Source organism: Suillus clintonianus, assembly GCF_016758775.1.
Source record: "Suillus clintonianus strain FC179 chromosome Unknown DEU56scaffold_97, whole genome shotgun sequence".
NCBI classification, from domain to species: domain Eukaryota; kingdom Fungi; phylum Basidiomycota; class Agaricomycetes; order Boletales; family Suillaceae; genus Suillus; species Suillus clintonianus.
The window spans coordinates 91697-111127 of NW_024539321.1; the positions used below are offsets into that span (position 1 = coordinate 91697).

Genomic DNA, 19431 nt, shown 5'->3' on the forward strand with positions numbered 1-19431 from the left:
AAAGTGGAGGGCAGGCATCGCAGTGGTCCCGTTGATGAGATTTCCATACCGGGGGCTAAAGTTTGTCAAATAAATGGTACCTTCACTTCAGTATGGTCTGGGGGATGTTTTGAGGGCAAGAAGCCTTGCAAGGAAGGTACGGACTACCTGGACGGACGGACAGACACTTTCGAGAATTCCGGTTTCTTGGCAGAGACCAGTGCAGCTAGAAGCTTTCGTGAACCAACAAAATATGACGAGGTGTACTACCTTTGTGGTAATTAACAATGACATTACCCTCTCGCCATTGTTTCCTCTTGGCTTTCCTTCTCATCTTTCGCTCGCAGTCTCTGATCCCACGTCCTTCGAATCTATGTCCATTTCCTCAACATCCCGCGAATCACCTGCCTGACATTCATAACCAGACACGTCGATCTCCTTGAACATGTCCGCAGCGCCGACAACGGGGAATACGCGGTTTAGCGCCCAATAGACGACTGAAGAAACCCCAAAGCCCGTAAAGAACGACAACTCGTATATCCGGGTAGCTGCTAGAGGGACTGTCCGCCCAGCTGGAAAACAACAACTCAGGGTCGGCGCTTCGTGATTGTGGAGTCAACTCACTAGCTCCAGCGAAACCGACAACATTGATAAGGATTCCGGCGATATACGCGGCGTATGCCCTTGATTTCATTGAACTTGTCAGGGTATTTAAAACGCTTCAAGCTCATTGAGACACTCACCGGAAGTTAATCCCATACGTGTACCAGTACCAGCTGCCCTTCTCGGTATTATAAAGGTCCTTCACGTTATAATGACCCTTGCGGACAATGTAGTATTCCGTCACCTACACCAACACGCTCAGAATGCTGCAATTAATCATCGTAGAACGCAGATTTGCCTACATACCATTACCCCAGCAATGGAGCTTAGGAATACTGAATATGCAGAGAGGTAAGAGGTAAACTCGTTACTGTTTTTCAGGATGTTCCATGGACACATGGCGAGGCCGACGGTAGCAGCAATATACCCGCCACGTCGGATATTCTGTAGTTGGATCTTAAGTTTATCAGTCCTGTGCATACATTTGAAATGCATACAATAAAACGAGGGAACAGTGCGGTCAGATCGCATCCTGCCGACACCGAGTTCGCAGAGATATTCGTGCTTGGAAATCGATATTAGCTTAAGCCTTGGGGACTGCGCTGCACATGTTATATTTGACACACCCCATCTGGAAGAAAGAGTATCAGGATCGCGACCAGCACCGAAGAAAATAAGCGATGTTACCTGTGCAAGCATGAATGACGCCGAGATAAACCATACCTGCGAAGGGGAAGACGTGATAGCGCGTCAGACATGCACCCAAATTCTCCGACATCACATCTACACACCCCGAATCTTGAGGCTTTCGATGGATTGTCATTCAAGAAATTTCCCAGGAGTTCAATGGGCGACCAGATGGCGATCCCGTAAATTGCCTGCGATGACGAGCTCACGAGGATTCCGATCAAACACACAAACGAGGCAGTTAGAGGAAACGTAAACAATTGTGGGTATAGCGCGGCCGATGGGGTGCGAGCGCGGGAGGCGAAGTCCGGTGCGTTTGTGACAAGTGTCACCTTATTGCTGATGCATGACATAGAACTGACTACCATAGCCCAGCCCAGCTTTGATCCGTGCAGTGTGGAAGGTTGGTGTACGATTGGGCCGATTCCGTCAGCTTTCACGACGCACCATATGAGGAATGTGATTGAGGCTATGGGCATCAGGATGGGCATCACGAGGAAGAAGTGGCGGCTGAGGAAGGTCGCGTTGTGACCATATTCGTGAACAGACAAACGTACTTACACCTTGTGCACAGGAAACCAAATGACCGGCAGTGAAATGAGCCAGAAGAGGAAGAAGCACAAGAAATCTCGAGTGTTTGTCCCAGAGGACGCGGGCATTGAATTTGCTATTGCTCAGTGTCAGCTGGATATAAATATGAGATGCGAACTGCAACGTACGCAGGTCGTTTATGCTAGGCCAAATTGCTCTGAGCATTACGAGCATACAGGAACCGCCCAGGCTAGCTTGAACACCATACCATATACTGTGCTGCTTAGCTCATGCGTCACTGTGAAGGTAGGAACACGCACCATGCCATAGCAGCGCGATTAAATACACACCACAGGCTCCCAAACATCCCGAAGCTCGTACGGTTCACGATTGGGAATGTCACATGGAAAATGGCCCCAGGACGCGCATTCAGGACAAGGAAAGGCGTGGTAATGCTGTAACCCAGCCATACGCATATCCAGGCTTGCCACCACGACATTCCTAGTTGTATCATGGAGCTAGGAGATTTCATTCAACACAGGCCAATGATATCATAATGGCGGTGGGGCGTACGATACGATCACCCACATGTTTATATTAAACATGTCTGCTATCCAGAATGCAACGTAGTTGTATCCGCGCCATGTTCGTTTATCTGGTTCGACAGGCAGCAAATCTTCGTTCTGTGGAGCAGGTTATATTAACAAACGAAAGATTACATTCGTAGTGGATACTCACGGTAATGAGCTGCTCGGTGAGCGTGAGATTGGGCTCATGAGTGACTTCGAGGCTTTGGATGATCCTGTTGATCAAGCCCATGGCAAATTCAACTGGTGGGAGGGCGCTATGATTGTCCACGACTCGCAGTTCTTTAACTGTCTGCTTTCTATGCTTATCGCTCAAGTTTGTCAAGGAATTCCCGCCATGACCTTTACATAGAGTGCACCTGGACCTGGTAGATGGAAAATAGATGTGGGGCTTATGATATGCCTATCGCTCCGCCAAGTCATGGTTGGGACTCGGTTGTGATATCTAGATAACTGTTCCCATCATGGGTTTAATCTCACGTTACCTCTTGTGCCAAAAATACATCTTGGCAAGGAGTCTTCTTTTCTGAGGACTTTATGCCTGAGGCAAGTCTGAGGATCCAGTGAGCTTGTGTGCACGCGACTAAATTCAAGTGAAACGAGACGTATCGAGACTCTTCGGCGATCTCTTGAATTGAAGATAGATTGATGCGAGGTGCGTAATACATAAATGCTTGAGAAGTCCAACAATGCGGATACTCTGGGAGCACAAAGCAATAAGCAAACCGAAGCGAGTGAACCAGATTGGAGCATAGCAAGCGAGATGTAGCCTGATGTAACCCATAGGTAGTGATGTTGGTGATGATGGAATTCATAAATAGAAAAAAATAATTGTTATGCACAAGAAGGAAAAGCAGGTAGCCGCTCTGGGATGAAGGTTGATGATGAGTGTGAAAATGAGATTTGGGTAAGATGTGATAGTAAATTGTACGTGTGCAGGTGTCACTAGTAGCAGCTCAAAGGGCTCACGACGGGGTATACGACAAGTATTATTCTGAGTGGGAGGCGTTGGTCTTGTTCTGGGGGGATGACTGAGCTTCCTTAAAACGTTTCGATGAAGGCGACGGAGATGAAAAGGTAAATGCCGAGTAGATCTGTTTGCGTTCTGGAGTGGAGAATTCGGTATGGGAAGCTGTCCTTGAAGCAAGAGGAGTAGCTTCCGCTTGCTCAGATGGTAACGAGGCGTGCGATAGTGGGGGCGAGAAGTAGTCGCGAATTTCAGGTTCCACAGACTGTTCCTGGAACCAGGATCAATCGGTGCAAACAGAGAAAAGGATGTACGAACTTTGTCAAATACAGACTCTTGGTCAGAGGTTTCCGTAGCGGTATCATATGCTTCAGAAACGTCTGCCAATGGTGAGACGGTAAGCTCATAACACTTGGAATCTATATTGGCCTGGGAAATGATAAGACGAGTGGGGTCTCGCTTCATTGGAGTCGCAGTTGAAAGCTCCTGTTCCTCATCAACTCTTGGCAAAGGGGAAGCGTTGCGTTGAGGGCGTGAGCCTCTAGGAATTTTTTTCCGCCCATCACTTTTCTTGCCACTAGACGATTTACGCGATTTCTTCGGCTCTGACTTTACTTCTTTCTGCTTCTTGGAAGATAGCGGAGGAGCTACGACTTTTGTGACCAGAACTGCTGTCTTGCGCTTCTTGGATGCATTAGCCGTGGCTTGGGCAGCGCGTTCGCCGGTAAGCGGATGAAGGTTCTCCTTCTCGATAGCGGCAAGGGTTGATAGCAATGTGGCAGCAGCATCCGCAGCAGTTGTTATGACGAGATTTTTATCGCTAACATGAGTGATCTTCTGAATCTCGGTTGGAGTGTCCTGGAAGACTGTGAAAGAGCGAACGGACATTGAGATTTGAATGAGCAATGAGGCAAGAAGAATGCAGTGAATCGGGAAATGGCGCTAGGGACGGTGTGTAGGCAGTGTAGGCTGATGCGCGTGGATGTGACTGCTCAACACAACAAGTTGTTCATGCGTGTTCGGTAAACTCTCTTTAAAATGGACGCGTGTTTATTAGAACTCCGATGTTCCGATTTGCCACAACGCGTCGCGTTCTGCTCACGTGCTTTTAGTCTTCTTGGTTTAGACCTGCACGCGACATCATCGTGTCCTGAACCAATGTTGGCCAACTCCCCAAACGATGTTTCAACGAAGCAGTGGCTATCTGCCAAAACGTTTAGAACGTATGGTCATTGCATCAGAACTTCCTCTGCTAACGTCAGAACGCAGCACTTTGTCGTGCTTCAACCGCAGCTCTGAGCTAACCCCCTTCCGTGCCAATCGTCTTTTCATTCACATCGAATCATTATGTCAGACGAATCTGTAATGATCGTCTCCCGCTCATGGCATCGGAATGATTCTGTCATAGCCCCATTATTCTGGTATTGGTCAGCACGTTATCCAATCCCTCAGCCCTTTGATATGATATGGGTATTTCTACACCCGCGGCGGCCCCCCGCCCTAGAATTCGGCCGTGGAACATAGATGCAACGGTGCGGAAATTTCTCATAGAAGTTTGACAAAAGTTTCACTGGTCTCAAGGGTTCCAGACGTCGAGACCAAAGAACCGCAAGCAGGCTGACTTTCAAAGACTGCATTCGATGCTGACAAGTTAGACATTTGTTCCGCGTCGGATTCCTAAGCAAGCAACTCCTCTTTTGAAAGCGGTGTCGGAATCGATCACTTTCTCTCTCGATGCGGTAATAGTTCTCGTATCGTCCTGCGCCTTTTCCATTTAGGGGTACCCGAGACATACGCAAAATGAAATGAGCTGCTAATGGTATGCGGGCTCGGATTATGACAGAACCGTAAAGCCAAGCATGTCATTATCGCAGGGGGATCTGAATGTTGCGCCCCCTTCGTCAATCACGACCACCACACCAGGCGCGGCCTCATGCTGAACACGCCGCAAACAGACGTCAGCCATTTAAATTGCCGCTCATCCATCATTACTCTTCGCCTCTCCCGTTTACCTCTCCCCGTAACGTTCCTAGCCCCCGGCCCTTCCATTCAAGTCCATTAGGACGTTCCTCCTCCCTCACCACTCTCCCTTTGTTGTAGAAGCGTTTTCGGCCAGGATGCCGTCCAAGCAAGCCTCCTCTGCGAACACTCCCCCTCCTCCTGCTCTCGGCACTGTCATCGACAACAATACCCTAGAGCTCGTAGAAGTGCTGGGCGTTGGTGGTTATGGTGTTGTCTATCGTGCTGTTGACACCCGTGATCCCCTACTCACCTCCTACGCCGTCAAGTGCCTCATAAGCTCCCACATTCACCACAGCACTCGGCAGCGTCAGCTTCACATACGTGAGATTGCTCTCCATCGCCTCGCTTCAGCGCATCCGAATGTGGTTACCCTGCACAGGGTGGTTGAGGAGGGCAACTACACCTACATTATTATGGATTATGCGAGTGACGGCGACCTTTTCTCCCAGATATTGCACAACTGCCGCTATCTGGGTCATGACCACCTCATCAAGCACATATTTTTGCAGCTCCTTGACGCTGTCGAGTACTGTCATTCACTTGGCATTTACCACCGCGACCTCAAGCCAGAGAATGTCCTGTGCTTCGACGGTGGCATGCGAGTCGCAATCACTGATTTCGGCCTTGCTACGACTGACAGGTTTAGCGAGGAATTCAGGACGGGCAGCGTATATCATATGAGTCCAGGTAATTATTTTACGTTTCAACCGTCGCGTATACCGATCTCTATTTTAGAATGTCAAGGAGGGGAATTCGCTCCGACAGGCTCGTATTCACCTCTGTTCAACGATATTTGGTCGTTAGCTATAATTCTGCTCAACCTCGCGACCGGTCGGAATCCGTGGAAGTCGGCGTCATCATCAGACCCCACGTTCCAAGCGTATTTGCAGGATCCGGCTAACTTCTTGCCAACCGTCCTCCCTATTTCACCCGAGGTGAACGAGATCCTGTGCCGCATGTTGGAAGTGGATTGGAGGCACCGCCTCACGCTTGCAGAGGTCCGCGTGGCGATACAGGATGTGGAACACTTCTACGCCGAGGGCGTAATATTTGAAGGCAGCATGGCCCGTTGTGCCTGGGAGATCGATGTGGACCTTGAGAGCGACAGTGACTCCTCCAATCATGAGGAACCTGTGGAGGCTCAAGATGAGCTCAAGTCCTTTTGGAGTAAAGATTCGGATACGGAGATGGACTTTACGAGGCTTTCTGTTCAAAATCCGGCCTGGGAGCAGTATTCGTCGTGCAATGCGACCTGGGCAATCGAATCATCTATTCGGTCGCCATCACCGTCTTTGATTGAGCCGCTCAAAATCTACGAGTCCCCTCGTACTCCACCATCGACATACTCACCCCAATCTCCTGTTTCTAGCTCGTTACCCTCCGCTCCCGCCACTCCTGACGGTGTGATGTGCAGTCGGCCCACGCCAATTCCCGCCAAGGGTCTCAAAATCAACACAGTGTGCGGGCGTCGTATATTTTTCACTGGTAGCAGTGAAACACGTTCCACCTTTTCCTCTATGCACACTGCTGTCGAAAGTTCGACGCCGTTCTCCTCCTGTTTTTTCCTTCCCACTCCCCCCTCGGTTTCGAAGCTGTCTTTGCCTTGGACCAATTCTGGAATGCCTTCTTCGGTTGACCTAGGCGCTTATTCTACACCTGAAAGCCAGCGGATGGATTCCGCATGGGATTATACAGAAACAGACTATTCACCATCATCATACCCTTCCACCTCATCCTCCAGCATTGTGGGTCTAGAACTTGACCTCTCTCCCACATGTCACGTTGCTGAGGACACTACGCTGGCCACCTGGCGGCGTGACCAAGTTGTACCCGCTATGAATCACCTCGTACCCGCCGTTGTCATGAATGCATTTCGCTCCATCGACGCCCCCCTTCCGACTCCTCCGCCCTCAGCTCCAATCCCGATCCCGCGTTCCACTGCAGGCGAGGAGAAGAGGTGGTCCTCAAGCCTGTGGAGGTTCTCATTCCCCCGCTCATCGTCGCCGCCGCACCACACGGAAGAGCAGCCGCGTTCACGCAGGGGGTCCTTCACAGATTCGTTTCCCTTCTCCACGTTCTTTTCTGCGAGTCCAACCTGGGGACGTCGGTCGCCGTCACCCAGCATGCCGGAGCCGCCACCACCCGCTGTAATCGCAACACATGAGCAATGCCGGCAGCAGGCCCCACGCCCTCGTCAAAAACGTCACTGGTTTTCGCCAGGAAAACTGTTCGCTACAGCTGGAGGCTCGTAGTTATGGACTTCTTATTCTCATTCAGTCATCATCATCATTCTTCAGACCTACTCACGATTTCTCATGCCACGACATTAGCATTTTGGGCCCCATCTTACCATATCTTTCGATTTCGATTTCTTTTTTTCTTTGATTTACTGTTGTGCAATCATCCAGGCATTATATATGAGTACCTGGCGTACACGAAACTTATGTATCGATATGCTGCTGTAAATTTGATGCAATCCACGAATCCATGCACGCATGTGCCATGCAGTGCTCGCCGTCCCATTACCCTTGGCTTTGAACCCATTTATGGCAAATTAATAATGTGATACCTTGAGTCTGGGTGCGTTCTAGAAGGTGAAGATAAAGTTACCTTTCATTCGAACTTGGTAAGATTACACTCGAGGTTTCAGTTTGTCTTACTCACAAGCACAGAATTTAATTTCGAACGTCAGCTCAAGAGTGCCTTCCTGAGGTTACCGTTATTTCGATGCGCCTCGGGTCTCGATCGTAGCTGGGCTCTAGGAACGTAGAGTAAAAGAACACACTGGAACCAATCAATTTATTCCGCGGAAAGGAGTGTCACAAAGCAGGGACGCCAGAACACGGGAATGAAAGCTAACAGCACCCCAAAATCAGTACGTCCTGAGATCCACAAGCTTCCGCCCACGATCGCGTTCTACAGCACTCTTGTTACGCAGTCCAGATCCCTTGTCGAGCTTCCTGGCCTTCCCTCCAAATCCATCACCCATAGCCAACGGCGCGTTCCCAGCCTGCAACACCCTGAACAGCGCCTTGATAACATTGAGTGGATTACGGCTGCCCCATACTTTTGCACTGGCATCCTTGATGCCTGCTGCTTTGAGAACCTGATGCACGTTCGGGTTACAGCGCAATCCAAAACCGACAGGACGAGGCCGTAGGATGATGTGCGTGGAACCGAGCTTTGTTTCCATGTCCGTCCACATCGTACGCTTCTCGAAGCGCTCGACGTAGTCCATGTTACGAACGGCAGCGGCGAATGCCTTGTCGGACGCCCTAGGCAGTTCGTCGTCCTTGCCCTCTCCATATCCCACCAGCCCATCTCCATTCCCCACAACAACAAGTGCATACTGTCGGTGTATTTTCCCCTTCCCTGTCTGTTGCGTGATGCGGCGAGAAATGAGCTGGAACTTGTACAGCTTGTCGAGAGCTGGCTGGCTGAGAGAGAGGTGCGCGAGCGGAGAGACCTCGTCTTCCTCGTCAGCTTCCTCGTCAGCATCGTCTTCTTCGGCAACGTTCTCTGAATTTTCTGGACTGCTTGTTTCTAGCCCTTGGTTAATGCGCTGTTCATAGACACTGCGTATGACGACGCGGTTCGCGTGTGGTGTGCGTTTGGTAGGAGGGAAATCCATGGCTAAAAGATCGTCATGAATAGCGTCTGGTTTCATTACGTCTGGAAATCCATAATTGTCCTCTTCCTCCTCAATAGCCTCCACCTGTGATTCTGGCAATGCATTGGGTGGAGAAGAATTTGAAGGATCTGTGGAGAACTGTCTCAAAGATGAAGTTGATGGTCTACACAGAAATACGCGACGGGGGTGGGTTGGAGGTCGTCGAAACGCGGAGGAGACGCTGGCTCTTGCAAGTCTATGCATTTGCTTTGCACGCGTTTGAGTTAGAAATTTCAAAGGTGTACCAAATTATTTGTACCTATTTGGTTTATGTCAATTTAGGACGACGCGTAGCGGATTGTCTTTGATATTCGATGGTTGACCACAACGATAATAATGGAAGGAAATAACTCTTTAGCTGCAGATCTCAGCGGGTCAGACCTGTCGAACCTATTTCCGCTAATTGACAGAGAGAAGTAAGCACTTGCTGACTTATCGCGGTGTAATCTTTCGCACAGATATCTGACTTTGATGAAATACCTATCAAGCGTACATGGGCTCAACTTGGCAATACCAGAGCAGGCTAAAGCGCTTATCAAGCCCTGGAGTGAGCGTGAGGATACCACTGTATATGCAGACTCCGGTGTAGACGATCAAGTGAGCGGTGTCTCTGAGATGAGATCCACTTTGATCAATGATGACTTTCCGCAGATGATCATACACGTGCCCTTCGCACAGAACGTGCGCGTTAAATCTATTATACTCAAATTAGGTGATTGGTGCTTTTTTACACTGGATGTCTGCGTTACACGTTCATTATACGTACAGGCAGAGGCGAAACTACACCCCGCCACCTCAGGGTGTACGCGAATTACCCAAATATCATCGATTTTAGTGACGCCGAAACCACGAAACCACATCTAAACATCAGTCTCTCGGAGGGCGAGACGGCAGTGGTTGAATATCCTCTGAAGGTTGCAGCATTTTCCAGTGTTCATTCATTAAGCTTGTACTTCGTGAGTTTTGTCCACCCGCATGACAAAAATCGTTCAACTGAATACGTTTTAGCGCGAGTCGGTTGGAGGAGAGCTTTCTCGCATTTACTACCTCGGATTCAAAGGAGATGTCCGGACTCTGCGGAAAGAGGGAACAAATAAGTTAGAGGTAGCTGCTGCTGATGCAGCTGATGCACCCCTTGTAGACCGTCTTGCACAGAAGACAGGAGGGCAACAGACTACTGCCCGGTGATGTACTTTGCCTGTCTTGTATTTGTACGATGTACGTTTGATGACTGACCTCAAGTTTCTGGTCACCAGTCAACCGAATCTCAGGATGCATTCGGTGATGGCCGCTAGCCCCTGGGAAGTTAAATTGTGAAAGACATCAGGCTGTGATGGGCTGTGGTGAACAGCCTCTGTAATAAATTGCGGGAAATTATTTTTCTTTTTTGAGTTTGAGTTCACTTAATCTTGTTCCATGCCTTGTCAAACCGTCAAACGGCAGCGAGCAGCAGTTGATGACAGTTTTTTTGCTGATATTATTACCGAGGTTGCAGGTCAACATCAGGACGATGACGATTGGTATGATTACTATCCAGATTCCAACCTGCCGAGGTCTCCTACTGTGATTCTGTCCGTGCTTTTTTTAGTCCAACATCCTCAACAATTACGTCTACCATAGTGGCGAGGCGCGACTCCTTTGCCAGATCTCATGGGGACACGGTCGCCGTCAAACTGTACCCGTTGATTGATAGAAAAAAGTAAGCATTCATTTAAATTTGGTCATCGCAGTTTCAACTCTCGGAAATACATTATCTAACTTTGATAAAATATCAAGTGTACATGGGCTCAACCTGGCAATGCCACAGCTGGCGGAAGCGGTTATCAAGCCATGGAGTGAACGTGAGGATACCACTGTATATGCAGAATTTGATGAAGTGAGTCGCATTCTCTCAGAATAAATTCACTTTCATAAAAGTACCCTTCGCATAGAACGTGCGCGTTAAATCCATTCTGCTCAAGTTAGGTGATTGATGCTTTCATAAACCTGATGTATATATTGCCATGCGACTATAATATCAGACACACAGGCAGAGGTGATACTACACCCCGCCACCTCAGGGTATCTGCAAATTACCCAAATATCATCGATTTCAGTGACGCTGAAAATACAAAGCCGCATTTTTGCATCAGTCTCTTGGATTAGGTTTAATGTTCGTTCCTTGGGCTTGTACTTCGTAAGTTGCTTATGTTTCCCTCATGATCGATGAACCGAATAATTTTTGTTTCTCGCATTTACTATCGGATTCAAGGGAGTGTGCAGACTCTACGAAAAGAAGGACAAATAAGTCTGATTCAGGGGTAGTTATTGCTAATGCACCCCGTATATATTGCCTTGTGCAGGATTAGGACGGGAACAAACGACTGACATCGATATATTTTTGTTTGTCTTGTACTCGTACGATGTCGAACCACAGAGCCGCCGAATAGCCATGTCAGGGGTTAATTTTCTATTTTCATCATAATTGATTACATCAGCAACGCTTTGTTGAAGCGTGATGAAACGATTCACGAAGGGTTGAGCTTAGGCGTGTTCATCATAAAGCGGCATGGATATCGTGAGTATCCTCCCTATGTGCTATGCGTAGTCTTGCTTTACCTGTCTTGTGCTTCATCAGGACGATAGAAATGTGGGCTCAAACTGGCTCCCGCTTTTTGGAACGCCACACGAATTTCCTTGGACCACTACTCGGTCTGCAGAGATAGAATCCCGACGCGCGCAGATGGCCGACGTCCTAATTTTTGATGTTCTGCTCATACGGGGTGGCATCCGTCAACCGGATATGCTTTATCCACCCACAGACCTACATTCGCTCCATAGGCTACTGGATGTCATCAATGGCTCGAGTTACGATAGCTTGAAGAAGGACTGTCTGGTGTATATCCTCTTGAAGTGGTTTCAAGATGGACGAGAGATTAACTATGCTGAGGAGAGGTGTATACCACCACAGTTTGTGTCCCTTGCAGATGCATATTGGCATCTGGACACCGGCATCCATGTCGAGGTATGTTGTCATATTCAGTATCATAGTTTCTTTCACCCTTACGGCGGGTTAGAAAGCAGTTTCAATACTGTCAGATGCCAGACTCAATAGGGACTATGCCTCCAAAATTATGCAGGCGCTTTCGTTGTCCGAGAATCCGTTCCCACTTATCGTGAAATACGTGCGGACTGCCAAGCCTCCGCTCATGGAACCTGACGACATCGATATGTATGCGCTCGCACTGGCTAACTCAAGTCTTTGGGACGCGTGGCAATTCCAACGCACTTTTCCTGATTCCTCGGACACGCGTACGCGTCTACTCCACAAGCTCTTAGGGTGGTGTCTTTCGCGTGCGTAAACCGACCGACATTCCTTGTGACCTTGTTAATGTTGAAGGTTTTATAACAGCCAAACCACGCCCTGGGCCGTTGGCACAGCTCGTGGCATATCCTCTATCCCCTCCGGAACAGTCTCTACTCCATGCATATGCTCTCAAACCCCCGCATGACATTCCGGCAGCTTCTGTTGCCATCGTCCAAGACCTTGTCTGCGTCCGACTCGTCCAAAGTGGAGAATATGCAGCAGCCATCAAACTAGATCGCCAGTTCTCCGCTGTAGGGTCTGCTGGTATAGAGGTCGTGAAAGCCGCACGGGAGAGAAAGAAGATGATGGATGACATCTTGGGGAACATGACATATGTGGAAAGAACGTTGTTGGAGAAAGAGCTTGGCCAGCCAAGTACGTTGCCTTCTGCCCCGGCGCTCCAAGTAGCAAAACCCGCGCCTCCGAAGCCCAGAGCACCTCTAGGTGATCTCAGCATGTCATGGGAGGAGATTCCATCCACAAGTTCTCTGAACGGGGCCTCCCCTCGCAGAACGGACAGTCTTACACCCCGGATCCCCGAAAAACATACCAATCTTTCTGGTTCTGGTCGCTTTGAGCCAAAACCGTCACTTGCTGGGCCCGTTCCAGGGAGTTTCTTCTCCTCGCCATCCCAAAAACCTCCCGCTGCATCGCCATTTGCTCAACTTCCACCACGCAAATCCGTTGCTGCGCCGCCTGTCCCCCTCGTGGGCCCATCCGGAATCAAATTCGCGCATAGCACTGCCTTATCAAAGACTACGTTCGCATCAAACGTGCCGACTTCATCGCTGTTTGAGAAGACTGGTAGTGCCAAAAAGGCGCCAAATGCGTTCTACAAGCCACCACCAGCATCGACTGGAACAAGCCGTGCACTTACTACGGAAGACGTGCCCACACGGCCTCATTCACGCGGGGGAGATGATATTAGCATGGAGTCTGATGACGACAATGCCTTCATTATCCATGAAGACGGCGACGTTACTACTATGCCGGATGATATGGATGATGAGCCTGAGCTCGGCTTCTCCGTGTTCGGCAACAAGAGTGCAGCCTCACCTGAGCACCGCACTCGTGCTCTTGCATCGAAGCTGGTGGAATCCAAGAAACGTGCACCTCCAGGCGCATTTTACGATGAAGACGAGGACGAAAGCGATATTGGTTCCCCTCACAAAAGCGCTTTTCCGCAACAACGCAGCGCCCGTTGGTCTCAGCCCCGTGCGCGTACTCCCAGTCCTCGACGCAAAACCTCCAGTTCCCATAAGGATAATATCAAGGGCCCTGTTCTCGCACAGAGCATACCTGGCTCTTTACTTGACGATGATGAGGACCAAGACGAAGATGATATCGCTCCCTTGCCGCCGTCCCGTACGGCTCGTAAAACCCGAAATGGCGTATCAACCAAAGTCAAGCCTGCGAAGGATGAAAAGACGCCTGCGCGCCGGTCGTCCAGGTTGTCAACGGCTTCGTCATTGGCTTCCGTGTCACCAGAACCGCCATCGCCTCCTGTGAAGGCAACCAAAACTAGGAAAGGCACACGCACTTCGACGGCAAGCGCCGGTGCGGGGGCCGGTGCAACACGGAGTAGCTCAAGAAGAAAGGCCGTCAAAAGTTGAGATTGCAGTCATGTGTTTGAGTGCAGTCGGCTTCGGGCTTGCAGTATTTCCATACCCTTCTTATTGATCGCTATGCTCGTCATGTTGGTTAACTAACCTTGGGGGTCAGTGGAGGTAATTTTGCTCTTCGTATTTACCTTGTTTGTTGTTTTGTTTCAGCACGAGTTATCCATGGCGAATTTAGTCTCCCCTCGACCAATAGGAGGAAGATGGTTGTTCCTTCTATATCAGCCACGACTCTTCAAAATGGTACAGCTGTCAAGTTCTAGGCCCAGCACTTATGTTTTGTGGACATTGGGCAATGGGCGGAACTTGCCAGAATTCACGGACAACTCAGGGGGGTGTTCATAATGAAGTCATTAGATGTGAGAGTACATGTCAGACCCTCCACGAGACACAGCCAACGGAGCATATGTCATTCAATTCTCCTAGCAGTTCTCGGCACTAAAGCCCACAAGACGGTCATAAACACCATCATCGAAACGAGACTTTTGTGCCACCAGTGGTCAGTTTTATTAAGCACAGGCAGAATGACTAGGAACACCCACAATGGCTGTAAACTCTTGATTCCCGTCTTCGAAGCAATGGCACCGGTTAAGAATGGTAAGAGCGCAGAACCTGCCTGCCCAAAGCCTGCAATCCAGCCAATTGACCCTACATTCGGGTTTCAGTTGACCATATTCATGCTACTAAACACGATATTACCTGTGACGAGCCACTCAGGGAGGATTCGTACTGTGTGATTCATAGCGATGGGGTACATCGGTCCCAAAAATACACCGATTATGGCGACCGCCACGCCTCCACCAATGAGTGAAGGGACCAGCCATACTATTAGTTGCAGCCCAATTGCGAGGGCGGAGTAAATGAATAAGACACGACGTTCCCCGACCTGTGGTTTATTGTCATCCATTAATGTTGCGTTCAACGGACGGGATAGAGACTTGCCTTTTTGTTCACCCACAAAAGACCGACACGGCCAATCATGAGACCTATTGCAAACATATAGTTGAACCCCCTAAGATGCCTAGCAAAGCTTACCTCCGAAAAATCCCGATGATATGTATCCTGAACTTGGGCCTCCTCCGCGCACGTCGATTATGTACGTCACCATCCAGCCTGGAGCAATATTTTGGGTGAACATCCTTTACACGTAAGTTGTATGCTTACCTCCTACAGTGACTTCCACTCCTACATATATCAATATGAAGAAGGCAAGGAGGTGCACTTCTCTGAGTCGCAATATCTGGTTGAACTGGCTCTTTTCACTCGTTCCCTTTTCGCCAGCCGGCTGTCCAATCTGAGCGAGGCATTCTGTGAAATGCTTAGCCATCTTCTCGATAATATGAGTGCTTATCATACCATCCTGTGTTTTCAGCCCAAAGACCGCGATCAACGATACAAGGTTTATGAACGCAACGCCGAGGCTACACAGGAAGTGAAATGACCAATGCGGGAGCTGAGCAAATTGCGTTGCTACTAAAGGGGACGACAAAGCGCCAGCACCTAAAAAGTGATAACAGGAATATCTATCACGTTGCGCCGCCACGGAAGACGTGCAACTCACCGTATACCTGTCGATTTTAGTAAAATAAATCGAGAGTTCACGTACAAGACAACACTTACCGCATGGAGGATCCCCATTTTGACCTCGGGGTTATCCTTGAGACTGGCCACAAAACCATTCGATTGTGCGTCCTAATTTCATGGTCTATCTGGGTCGTAGAATCTACTGTGCCCACACCGCTTACCTGTAAAGCCATTCCAAAGCCATTGATGGCGTAACCTAGCACGAATGCAGGAAATGGCAAGGCCGCCGCTTCTATGGCGTACGCTATAACTTGACACGCCGATCCTGAGCAATCATAAGGCGACTATGAAATATGCTTGTAATGACCTAGTCTCACCTAACACAATCACCTAGACCACGGAGCGTACCTCAGAGATCGTAAAACAAATTCATCAAAAATGAAATTACCTTCCCAAAACCGAATCTGCCGTTGAGATATAGATTTGCGAATGCTCCTGATAGGAAGCCCTGTCGCGGAAACTCAGACTCAGATCGGCGAATTTTGTATACTGCAGTGAAACCTTACAACACATGCGAATACGAATATCAGAGATACGACAGCGAAATTCAGCTGTCAGGACGGTAGGATGGTCAACTTCAGAGAGAACTGCAGGTATTTGAAACCACCTACGCCGTACACTGACTGTATGCGGGGGAGCAATGGACCAGTCGACCCATCATTCCATCCAGCTAGGTACATCGACCCACAAGCTGTCGCAAACTGCACTCTCGCGCGCAGCCGCTGACCTTTTGTTTGGGCTTTCAGGTCAGAGACAGACGCTGCCTTTGAATCACTTTCAGGTGACCCCAGACGCATTTCAACTTGTCCATTGTGTTTGTCACTGTCTTTAACTTCGTGATGAGGGTCAACTGTCGGATGGTGCGAAACCGTAAGACCTTGAGCCGTCGTCGTCGTCTGCATGATGAGTTCTGAATTCGGATACGTGGACTAGTACAAGCTGGGGGAGGAGGGACTGATAAGGGATGTTTCAACGATCTTCCACCACATTCCCAGTAAGTGATACGGGCCCCGCAAAGGCTCTAGAGTCTGAATTCGAGTCATGCGGATGAACGTACTACGCTGAATCCTGATAATCATTTTATAACTCTGTACGTAAAAAGTGTAAAACATGACTAATACTAACTTCGGACGGAGATCTAGATCTGAGCATACTTACTAGTACACCGGTGCAGTCAAACGTGTAACCCCATATGCCTCTCTATATGTACAACCTAACTTCAATCTCAAACCTTCAATCCGGGCGACGCGAACCACGGGACACCAGCGCCCACAACACAGTCATAAGACACAGTATCCCAACCAATCTAAAAAAAGGATATGAGGTATGGTCATGTACTTCTATCATGACACGTACACAGGCTGCAGGGTTTTAATTCCAGAATTTTGTGCGATAGCACCCGTCATAAACGGGACCAATGCAGAGCCTGCCTGCCCCACTCCTGCAACCCAACCAATAGCACCTATATCCCGAGGATTGTGAATTAAAAACCATGCTCAGACTGTTTGAGACATACCAGTAAGTAACCAGCGAGGAAGAACGCGTCCTGCATGGTTCATAGCAATTGGATACATTGGCCCCAGCAACACGCCAATGACAGAGACAGCAACTGCATCGCCTACCAAAGATGGAACGAACCATACGACTAACTCGAGGCTATGCACCAGAAATGGATCATCAGCTATGATAAAGCAAGCACGTTTCCATCACTAACATGATAGCCAGAACGGCGTAGATAAACAAGGCCAGCCGTTCTCCAATCTATTTTGTGTCCCGAATCAGCCGAAATGTCCTTTCACGTTCAATCGAGCGATCTACCTTTTCATTACACCATAGCAAGACCACTCGGCCAGCCATGAGACCTATGGAATAAAGGATGAGTCAAAGTCATTATCAAGCGCCGTTACATACCGCCGAAAAATCCAGTAGAGATATAACCAGATGAAGGCCCTCCACCTCTGACACCAATAACGTAGGTAACACTCCAGCCTTTTTCAGAGCGTCAGATATATTATTAGAACCATTCTGGACAGTCACGAACCGCCGATAGTAACCTCGGCTCCGACGTAGAGCAGAGCGAATGCTGCCAGAAGATGGACATCTTTGTTCGCCACTATCTGCCTGAGGTGACTATGCTCGCTTGTACCGTTATCCACGTCAACGATACCTATCTCGGCAAGACATTCTGGAAAATTTAACAAATCTCAAAAATCGAGCAAAAATGTGACATGCATATTGTCCCTACCTCTCTGGGGCTTCAACCGGAAGACCGTAATCAAGGCGATCGTATTGGTGATCGCAATTCCAAGGGACGTCAAGTAATGTAGATTCCATTGAGGTAGATGTGAAAATTGAGTGGCAACCAGAGGAGATGAAAGAGCCCCGGCCCCTATGAGTTGTGAGCATTGACTGCGGCGGGAAAAAAAAACTGCTGGTGAAATTATAAATTACCATATACTACATATTTCAAGAGTGAGCGGGGTGAATAACCCGCATAAGAATGCCCAATGCGTACCTGCCATGAAAAGGCTCATCTTCACTGCTGTATTTTCTTTGAGGGAAGCAACATACCCAACCGAATTTGCATTCTGTGTCACGAGTCTAGTCAGGATTCATGATGATAAGCAAATATACACGCCTGTAGAGCCAGTCCTATTCCGTTCATGAAGAACGCAAATATAAACACGGGAAAGGGGGGCCCCGAGGACTCGATACAGTATGCCAAGACTTGTAATAGGGAACCTAGAGTGCGAGAATTTAAGAATAATTGCGGCCCTCGATTTTAGTGGGCAGTACCTAGTACCATTACCTTGCAAAAAAAAAATTAGGGTCATTACATAAAATGTGCAGTCTGAATGGGCGTACTTTTCCGAATCCCAGTTTCTCGGCAAGGATTACATTAGAGACGGCACCCATGACAAAACCCTATTTAGCACACAGAAGATGAGAACTGTTATCAGTCCAGTGTCTGAGTCATGCACAAACTGACCAAGCAGGCGAAAACGAAAATAAGAGATACAACAGCATATCCAACCTAGACAAACACGTCAACAAGCGGTCGCGGCACAAAATATAAGAAAACTCGCCCCATAAACTTTCTGAATCCTCGGCAGCAGGGGGCCATTCGATCCATCGTTCCAGCCCTCCAGATAGACGAACCAACACAGCGCCGCAAACTGGATCATCTCCCGCGTTTGTTGCGTTTTGCGCTTCACCTGGGACTGCGCGCATGAAAGCACTAAATCATCGTTCTGCTTTTCTACAGGCGTCACGGGCGAAAGCTCGATCGCATCTACAAAATCGTCCGCAAGATCAAGCTTGCAGCGCGGCCTAGGTGACGCTCGACATGTCGATGCGGCCCCAGAAGCGAGATAAGCCTCGTTTGGGGCAAAAATGGGGTCTGTTGTGGCTGATGAAAGAGACATGACGTGAAAATAAAGTGAAAGGGAAAGGATAAGGACTCACAGTACGAACACCCATATATACGCCAACTTCTGATGAGACCAAGTTAACTGATTGTCGGACGGATGGTCCGCCCCTTTACATACTCAAAAATAAAGAGCATGTAATTTGACGTGCCTATTAATCGGTCCTTCGAGTCCTCGTATCCGAAGCCTATGTCAGACCATCAATATTGGTCTGATGAGGCTCTTCGTACGTGTATACTCGGTCGACCTGAACTTGACCTGTAAACCATTAAGGACACGGGCCAGAAAACTAAAAATGTGAACCCAGGCGGCCTAATAAGCTTCTGAAATACGAATCGCTCAGCTAGTTTTTGTGGAGTAGTGCAAACACACCGATTCAGGTCACTAAGCGCCAGTGAGTTCTAGTAA

At 48.8% G+C, this 19431-nt stretch overlaps 8 protein-coding genes across 8 annotated transcripts; 3 read left to right on the plus strand and 5 right to left on the minus strand.

Moving 5' to 3' along the window:
- Positions 1–197: 197 nt before the first annotated feature.
- On the minus strand, positions 198–2619 carry DEU56DRAFT_893127 (permease for cytosine/purines, uracil, thiamine, allantoin-domain-containing protein; the record flags this gene model as incomplete). The annotated part of the gene is made up of 13 exons (XM_041356340.1): positions 198–551; positions 604–662; positions 723–826; positions 889–1026; positions 1080–1146; positions 1209–1213; positions 1270–1305; positions 1374–1779; positions 1831–1936; positions 1989–2074; positions 2121–2318; positions 2374–2483; positions 2539–2619. 13 exons carry the CDS (start codon positions 2617–2619, stop codon positions 310–312), a joined length of 1638 nt encoding a protein of 545 aa, XP_041204068.1. The 3' UTR covers positions 198–309.
- Positions 2620–3376: 757 nt separating this feature from the next.
- On the minus strand, positions 3377–4242 carry DEU56DRAFT_917022 (uncharacterized protein; the record flags this gene model as incomplete). Its single annotated transcript, XM_041357933.1, has 2 exons — positions 3377–3625; positions 3673–4242. The coding sequence occupies 2 exons, from the start codon at positions 4240–4242 to the stop codon at positions 3377–3379; spliced, it is 819 nt and encodes a 272-aa protein (XP_041204069.1).
- Positions 4243–5471: 1229 nt separating this feature from the next.
- DEU56DRAFT_744538 (serine/threonine protein kinase, negative regulator of sexual conjugation and meiosis) lies at positions 5472–7628 on the plus strand (the record flags this gene model as incomplete). Its single annotated transcript, XM_041349081.1, has 2 exons — positions 5472–6063; positions 6112–7628. 2 exons carry the CDS (start codon positions 5472–5474, stop codon positions 7626–7628), a joined length of 2109 nt encoding a protein of 702 aa, XP_041204070.1.
- A 225-nt stretch (positions 7629–7853) lies between these two features.
- DEU56DRAFT_903984 (uncharacterized protein) lies at positions 7854–9292 on the minus strand. Its single transcript, XM_041356655.1, has 2 exons — positions 8041–9292; positions 7854–7986 (listed from the first exon to the last, which is right to left on the minus strand). Exon 1 carries the CDS (start codon positions 9248–9250, stop codon positions 8249–8251), a length of 1002 nt encoding a protein of 333 aa, XP_041204071.1. The 5' UTR covers positions 9251–9292; the 3' UTR covers positions 7854–7986; positions 8041–8248.
- A 64-nt stretch (positions 9293–9356) lies between these two features.
- DEU56DRAFT_827423 (galactose-binding domain-like protein) lies at positions 9357–10409 on the plus strand. Its single transcript, XM_041354387.1, has 5 exons — positions 9357–9462; positions 9535–9643; positions 9698–9758; positions 9815–10002; positions 10055–10409. The coding sequence occupies exons 1-5, from the start codon at positions 9383–9385 to the stop codon at positions 10232–10234; spliced, it is 618 nt and encodes a 205-aa protein (XP_041204072.1). The 5' UTR covers positions 9357–9382; the 3' UTR covers positions 10235–10409.
- A 1215-nt stretch (positions 10410–11624) lies between these two features.
- DEU56DRAFT_595636 (nuclear pore complex assembly-domain-containing protein) lies at positions 11625–14091 on the plus strand. The gene is made up of 3 exons (XM_041346998.1): positions 11625–12050; positions 12103–12379; positions 12438–14091. Exons 1-3 carry the CDS (start codon positions 11769–11771, stop codon positions 14003–14005), a joined length of 2127 nt encoding a protein of 708 aa, XP_041204073.1. The 5' UTR covers positions 11625–11768; the 3' UTR covers positions 14006–14091.
- On the minus strand, positions 14092–16814 carry DEU56DRAFT_963684 (MFS general substrate transporter). Its single transcript, XM_041359396.1, has 12 exons — positions 16207–16814; positions 16102–16146; positions 15984–16043; positions 15757–15879; positions 15628–15703; positions 15368–15511; positions 15176–15319; positions 15047–15124; positions 14939–14997; positions 14711–14897; positions 14554–14659; positions 14092–14493 (listed from the first exon to the last, which is right to left on the minus strand). Exons 1-12 carry the CDS (start codon positions 16495–16497, stop codon positions 14421–14423), a joined length of 1386 nt encoding a protein of 461 aa, XP_041204074.1. The 5' UTR covers positions 16498–16814; the 3' UTR covers positions 14092–14420.
- DEU56DRAFT_827438 (MFS general substrate transporter) lies at positions 16659–19404 on the minus strand. Its single transcript, XM_041354388.1, has 17 exons — positions 19144–19404; positions 19061–19089; positions 18682–19004; positions 18585–18629; positions 18461–18520; positions 18392–18404; positions 18234–18337; positions 18111–18183; positions 18047–18052; positions 17841–17984; positions 17637–17780; positions 17507–17584; positions 17414–17457; positions 17310–17356; positions 17112–17251; positions 16952–17057; positions 16659–16901 (listed from the first exon to the last, which is right to left on the minus strand). The coding sequence occupies exons 1-17, from the start codon at positions 19158–19160 to the stop codon at positions 16829–16831; spliced, it is 1446 nt and encodes a 481-aa protein (XP_041204075.1). The 5' UTR covers positions 19161–19404; the 3' UTR covers positions 16659–16828.
- Positions 19405–19431: the final 27 nt, after the last annotated feature.